Source organism: Carcharhinus amblyrhynchos, chromosome 10 (genome assembly GCF_965287045.1).
Source record: "Carcharhinus amblyrhynchos chromosome 10, sCarAmb.v2.hapA, whole genome shotgun sequence".
In the NCBI taxonomy this organism is placed as follows: domain Eukaryota; kingdom Metazoa; phylum Chordata; class Chondrichthyes; order Carcharhiniformes; family Carcharhinidae; genus Carcharhinus; species Carcharhinus amblyrhynchos.
This window is the reverse complement of record NC_137333.1, coordinates 35,921,713-35,929,069: the sequence shown is the minus strand read 5'-3', so window position 1 is coordinate 35,929,069 and position 7,357 is coordinate 35,921,713. Positions and strand designations below refer to the sequence as shown.

General features: G+C 46.7%; 1 protein-coding gene across 2 annotated transcripts in view; it reads left to right on the top strand.

Moving 5' to 3' along the window:
* The first annotated feature begins 1,621 nt into the window (after positions 1 to 1,621).
* The window catches only part of LOC145348868 (arginine and glutamate-rich protein 1-like), a 54,184-nt gene continuing 48,448 nt past the window's right edge, over positions 1,622 to 7,357 (top strand). The window contains exon 1 of one of the 2 annotated variants that reach the window (XR_013888026.1): positions 1,622 to 2,187. Coding sequence is in view for 1 of the 2 variants with exons in the window: in XM_080196885.1 (XP_080053011.1) it covers positions 1,883 to 2,187 (305 nt within the window). In the remaining variant the exon portion in view is untranslated. The remainder of the gene's footprint in view (positions 2,188 to 7,357) is intronic. The other variant, XM_080196885.1, reaches the window with a different exon arrangement.

Here is a 7,357-nt window from a genome sequence, read left to right as displayed (position 1 = left end):
AGGTGGTCCACTTTGGTAGGAAGAATGGTAGGAAGGACTATTACTTACGTGGCGAAAAACTGCAGCAGGCGACGGTGCAGAGGGACCTCGGGGTCCTTGTGCATGAGTCGCAAAAACCCAGCCTGCAGGTGCAGCAGGTGGTCAGGAAGGCGAATGGGATGCTGGCCTTCATCGCGAGGGGGATTGAATATAAAAGTAGGGAGGTCTTGCTGCAGCTGTATAGGGCATTGGTGAGGCCGCAGCTGGAGTACTGTGTGCAGTTTTGGGCGCCGCACCTGCGCAAGGATATCTTGGCCTTGGAGGGAGTGCAGAGGAGGTTTATTAGGCTGATACCGGAGTTGAGGGGGTTGAGCTATGAGGAGAGGCTGAATGAACTAGGCTTGTACTCGTTAGAGTTTAGAAGAATGAGGGGAGATCTCATTGAGACGTATAAGATGATGAATGGGATGGATAGGATAGAGGTGGAGAGACTCTTCCTGCTCAAAAAAGACAGTAGGACTAGGGGGCACAGCCTCAAGATAAAGGGGGGGCGGTTTAGAACGGAGTTGAGGAGGAACTTCTTCACTCAAAGGGTGGTGAATCTCTGGAATTCTCTGCCCGTTGAAGTGGTGGAGGCTGCCTCGCTAAATATTTTTAAGAAGCGGGTTGATGGGTTTTTGATAAGAGAGGGGATTAAGGGTTATGGGGAGAGGGCGGGAAAGTGGAACTGAGCCACGACAGATCAGCCATGATCTTATTGAATGGCGGGGCAGGCTCGAAGGGCCAGATGGCCTACTCCTGCTCCTATTTCTTATGTTCTTATGTAAGCCTTACTTGTGACTAATAAACAAACTTTAATTGGTCGGGTTGCACTGGTCTTGTTTATTGTAGTAAAAAGTCTGACAACACCAGGTTTTAGTCCAACCTATTTATTTGATAATATTCTCACAAGCTTTCGAGGGGACAGCCTCTTCGTCAGGTGAATGGAGAGTTCTGGCCTCAGACAGAGCGTATAAAGCACAGACAGTTTAGAGATTACTGATTAAAATGCGAATCCTTACACCTAACCTGCTGTTCAAGACCTGAAGTGGCTGACAATGTGAGTGGTAGGAGCACTGATCACAGTTTAAAGAGATGTGTATTGTCTCCAGACAGTACAGTAAGTGAGGTTTTGCAAACCCAGGCAAGTCACGGGGGTTACAGATAGTGCGACATGAACCCAAGATCCCTGTTGAGACCGTCCTCATGTGTGCGGAACTTGGCTATCAGTCTCTGCTCAGCGACTCTGCGCTGTCGTGTGTTGTGAAGGCCGCCTTGGAGAATGCTTACCCGAAGGTCAGAGGCTGAATGCCCGTGACCACTGAAGTGTTCGCCAACAGGAAGGGAATTATTGTACACAGGACAGAGCTAGACAATTTTTCCAGCTTTGTTGAATGGTTTGCCACCTTCAGTTTTCCATTTTTTGAATTGTACAGAATTGACCTTGGTTAACATCCATTTGCCTGTTTGTGTTTTTGATCTCTCTTTAACTTTATTCAACCCTGGTACCCTCCGCCTCAGTTAGAAGCTGACCTGGAGCCTCCCTGAACCCGAAGCCGTTCGGTAATTTCCGGAAGAGCCCGAGGCGCAGTGCACTGTGGGTGCAGATGCCGTGCTCCTTTCCCATATTTACCCGGGCCGCCATTTTGTCGCCGTTTCCGCCGCGTCTCAGAGGCCTCGGGGAATCGGCGAGTTGGAAACCACCTTGGGAAGCTCGAGTGGGCAGACGGACTCCTTCCTCGGTTACCGGTAGCCAGTGTGGTATCATTCCGGGTCTAGACTCCTCTCCTCCAATTTCCTCCACACACACTCTCCCCCCCCCCCTTCCTCCTGTCCCCGAGACCGGGGGGCTGCGCCGGCGGCGATGGGCAGGTCTCGGAGTCGCAGCTCGTCCCGCTCCAAACACGCCAAGAGCAGCAAGCATGGTAAGCGGCGGACTCGCTCCCATTCGCGCGACAAGGAGAGGCCGCGCAAACGCTCCAAGTCCCGGGAGAAGAAGAGCCGCCGGCACGCGGCCAACCGGGAGTCGCGCTCCCGCTCCCGCTGCCGGACCACCCCGGAGCGCATCGACATCTTCGGCCGCAATCTGAGCAAGAGGAGCAGCCTGGATGAGAAACAAAAGCGGGAGGAGGAGGAGAAGAAAGCCGAGCTGGAGAGGCAGCGCAAGATGTGAGTGGGGGGACATGAGGCAGAGTTGGGACCTCCCCTTATTAACCGGCTGCGGCCTAGTCCGAAAGGAGGAGAAGGTTGGTTCTCCTCCTTGGGCCTCCGCCTCGATTTTAAATAATTGCGGACTGGGATGGGGCGGGGGTGGATACTCCATGACTTCCTTATTGGTTGAATGGTGCAGTTGGGAGATGCCGTTAGCGGACGAATACGATAAATTTGCAGGCCCAGGCTGATTGTGATGGCTTCTTTCTGGTTACCAATCTAAAATGGCAGCTTAGGCCCTGTCCCTCTTAATTAGACAAACACTATTCGCAGTCCCCAATTCTTGTCTTTTGACAAGAGGCCTGACTCCACCTGTGTTGGGTAAACCATTGGTAGATAGCTCAGGTATAGATGGTGTTATGCAGCTTCTTGCTGTTTGTTGTTTACTTTGGTAAGTTATTTCTGGTAATCATGAAGGGACTGCCCCTTTTGTTTTGTCCCTCAGTTCATTTAATTCAGTTTAATTAGACTCAAAAGAGTCTTTAAATGGGTACGTGATTTCATGCATGTCTGGTACTTGTATTGAAACATCAAAAAATGATATACAAAATGCTTTATGCTGAAATAGATGTAGCAAATACAATCTTATGTATACCCACTGCTTTAGTTTCAGTTTATAGGTAGTTCCAGTTATATATTCAGGATCTTGATATACATGAGCTGTCGTCCTTTTGCAGGTTTGTGTGCACGCATGTGCGAGCTTTTCTATTTTGGGAATAAGCCTGTATCCCTCAGAGTCTAGAATAATTAAAGGTGATCTCATTGAAATGGACCCAATTCTTCAAGCTTGACTGGGTATGTGTTGGAATCTGCTGCCAGAGTGGAGGGAGGTTCGAACAAGGCATTCAAAGGAATTGAATTAACAAAAAAGAAGAATGTACAGGGTTACAGTAAGAAAGCAGAGTTGTGGTACTAGGTTCCTTTCTCATTCAGGGAGCCAGTGCGTATGTGACAGGCTAAATAGCCTTCTCCCGTGCTGTATACAGTTCTGAGACGTTGGACAGATTTTTGCTTAATTGGGAACCTTGAAAATTAGGGCACAGGCTTTGAATAAGGAATTAATCAATGAGGACTGAGATGAGAAATTTCTTATCTCAAAGGATTGTGAATGGAGACTCAGTTGAGTATATTCAAGATATCAAGAGTTTTTTTGGGCACAGAGAATGGAGGCAAATAGGGACAGTGTGCAAGGTTGAATTCAAGGTATCTCGTTGAAGTGTGCAGCAGGCTTGTAGGACAACCACTGTTACTATTGCTTAAGTTCTCAGTTCTACACACTCTTAAGTTGTTCCATGACACTATTCCTACCAAACTGTTAGATACCTAATTACTTTTCCTGTCTTCATTGTTAGCTGCTCTCTCCAGGTACTGATTCACTTTGTGAGAGGATGATGTTATAATAATGCCAGTGGACTGATAATCCAGAGGTTGAGGCTAACGCTCCAAGGACATGGGTTGAAATCCAACCATGGCAGCTGGTAGAATTTAAAATAAATTAAAAGTTCTGGAATTGAAAGCTGGTTTCAGTAATGGTAACCAAGAAACTATCATCGATTTGTTGTAAAGACCCACCTGTTCACTATTGTCCCTATAGGGAAGGAAATCTGCTATTCTTACCTAGTTTGGTCTATGTGTGACTCCAAATCCACAGCAAGGTGGTTTACTCTTAGTGCTTTATGAAATGACCTAGCAAAATGGGCAACAAAATGCTGGCCTTGCCTGTAATGTCCCCATCCCATGAAAGAATGAATTAAAAAATCCCCTTCAAATCTGCCATCATCCTTCATCCCCTTCTCAAAATGTTGACCCTTGAGCCATATGCCTTTGCAAACTACTGCCCATCTCTGTCCACCCTTGCGCTTCAAATTCTTAAGCTTCAAATTTGTGCTGATCTTTCAAAGAACAAAGAAAATTACAGTACAGGAATGGGTCCTTTGGCCCTCCAAGCCTGCACCAACCATGCTGCCTGACTTAACTAAAACCCCCTACCCTTCCGGCGACCATATCCTTCTGTTCCCATCGTATTCATGTGCTTGCCAAGACGCTCCTTAAAAGTCACTACCGTATCTGCTTCCACTACTTCCCCTGGCAACGAGTTCCAGGCACCCACTTCTCTCTGTGTAAAAGAAATCTCCTTTAAACCTTGCACTTAGCACCTTAAACCTATGCCCCCTAGAAATTAACTCTTCCACCTGGGAAAAAGCTTCTGACTATCCACCCTGTCCACGCCTCTCATAATCTTGTAGAATTCCATCAGGTCGCTCCTCAACCTCTGTCGCTTCAATGAGAACAAACCCAAGTTTCTCCAACCTCTCCTCATATCTAATGCCCTCCATACCAGGCAACATCCTGGTACATCTTTTCTGTACTCTCTTCAAAGCCTCCACATCCTCCTGGTATGTGGCGACCAGAATTGAACACTATATTCTAAGTGCAGTGTAACTAAGGTTCTATAAAGCTGCAACATGACTTGCCAATTTTTAAACTCAGTACTTCAGCAAGCATGCCGTATGTCTTCTTGACTACCTTCTCCATCTGCATTGCCACTTTGTGACCTGTGTACCTGTACATCCAAATCCCTTTGCCTGTCAATGCTCTTAAGGGTTCTGCCATTTACTGTATATTTCCTATCGGTATTAGTCCTTTCAAAATGCATTACCTCACATTTGCCTTTCATGGAACATGTTTGGATCATTCCAGTTATGCCACAGTTCAAACACAGCTCTTACCAAAGTCAGAAATGACATCATGTGACTTTCATTGTGGTTTATTATATCACCTTGTTCAGTAAGTAGCCTTTGACACAGTTCGCCAAACTTCCAACGCTACTATTGTACAGCTGGTTAGAACTGCCCTTGTCTGGTTCCGTTCTCCATTCAATCATGGCCAATATCATACGCAATTGCTTCTTTTCACACTTCCATTCCATTATTCCTGGACTCCTCCCAAGTTCTAGCCTTGCCCCTCTCTCTATTTCTCATGCTGCTGCACTGTGACATTGTCATGTTCCAAATGTACACTGATAAATCCCAGATCTACCTCACCACCACCTCTCTTTCCTCCTCCACTATCTCTAAATTATTATTATTTTGATGCAGATGGACGATGAGAAAGTAGGGTCCCGGACCTGTGTCCTCTGTTTGAACAGAGGGGAGTATGATAGGATGAGAGAGGAATTGGCAAATGTAGATTAGGGACGCAGATTGGTCGGTAGGACTGCTGAGGAACAGTGGAGGATCTTTAAGGAGATCTTTTTCGGTGCTCAGCAGAGATATATTCCAGTGGTAAAGAAGGAATGTAGGAGAAGGGATAATCAGCTGTGGCTATCGAAGGAAATAAAGGAGAGTATTAAATTAATACCTGATGAGTTTAGAGTGGCTAAAAGTAGTGGGCAAGTAGAAGATTGGGAGAGGTTTAAAAATCAACAAAGATTGACTAAGAAGTTGATAAAGGAAGGATAGAGTATGAAGCTAAACTAGCACTAAATATAAAAAAGGACAGTAAGAGTTTTTACAAATATATAAAGAGGAGGAGGCTGGCTAGAGTGAATGTTGGACCCTTAGAGGATGAGAGGGGGGACTTAGTGGTGGGAGATGAGGAAATGGCTGAGGCCTTAAATAAGTTTTTTGCCTCGGTCTTCACGGAGGAAGACATGAATAGTTTGCCAGATATTAAAGATAGAAGGATGGTAGGAGTTGAGGGCCTGAATGCGATTACTGTCACTAGAGAGGTAGTGCTTGATCGACTAGCGGGACTGATGGTGGACAAGTCCCCAGGACCGGATGGAATGCATCCCAGGGTTCTGAAGGAAATGGCAGAGGTGATAGTGGATGCCTTAGTGATTATTTACCAAACTTTGCTGGATTCCGGGGAAGTGCCGGAAGATTGGAAAACGGCTAATGTTACGCTGCTGTTTAAAAAAGGTAGCAGGCAAAAGGCAGGGAATTATAGGCCGGTTAGTTTAACGTCTGTTGTTGGAAAAATGCTTGAATCCGTCATCAAAGAAGAAATAGCGAGGCACCTAGAGAAGAATTGTTTGATAGAGCAGACGCAGCACGGATTCGTTAAGGGGAAGTCGTGTCTGACGAATTTATTGGAATTCTATGAGGATGTGACTAGTGCAGTAGACAGAGGGGAACCGATGGATGTGGTGTTTCTCGATTTTCAAAAGGCGTTTGATAAGGTGCTGCACAAAAGGTTGCTTCAGAAGGTTAGGGGGCATGGAGTTGGGGGTAAGGTGTTAGCGTGGATAGAGGATTGGTTGTCTAATAGGAGGCAGAGAGTTGGTATCAATGGGTGCTATTCTGATTGGAGGTTGGTAACTAGTGGAGTGCCGCAGGGATCGGTGCTGGGGCCTCAGCTATTTACCATTTATATAGATGATCTGAAGGAGGGGGCTGAGTGTAGGGTGACGAAATTTGCTGATGACACGAAGATGAGTGGAAAAGCAAATTGTGTGGAGGGTGTGGAAAGTCTGCAGAGGGATCCAGATAGGCTGAACGAATGGGTGAGGACCTGGCAGATGGAGTACAGTGTTAGCCAGTGTGAGGTTATCCACTTTGGCAGGAGTAATAGTAGGAGAGATTACTATTTAAAGGGTGAAAAGCTGCAGCATGCTGCAGTGCAGAGGGACCTGGGGGTCCTTGTGCATGAGTTGCAAAAACCCAGTCTGCAGGTGCAGCAGGTGATCAAGAAGGCGAATGGGATGCTGGCCTTTATAGCGAGGGGGATAGAATATAAAAGCAGGAAGGTCTTGCTGCAACTGTACAGGGCACTGGTGAGGCCGCAGCTGGAGTACTGTGTGCAGTTTTGGTCACCGCACTTGCGCAAGGATATTTTGGCCTTGGAGGGAGTGCAGAGGAGGTTCACTAGGCTGATACCGGAGATGAGGGGGTTAGACTACGAAGAGAGACTAAATAGACTGGGTCTGTACTCGTTGGAGTTTAGAAGGATGAGGGGGATCTTATAGAGACGTATAAGATAATGAAAGGGATGGATAGGGTAGAGGTAGAGAGATTCTTCCCGCTCAGAAAGGACAGCAGGACTTGAGGGCACAGCCTCAAAATAAGGGTGGGGGGGGCAGTTTAGAACGGAGTTGAGGAGGAACTTCTTCACTCAAAGGGTGATG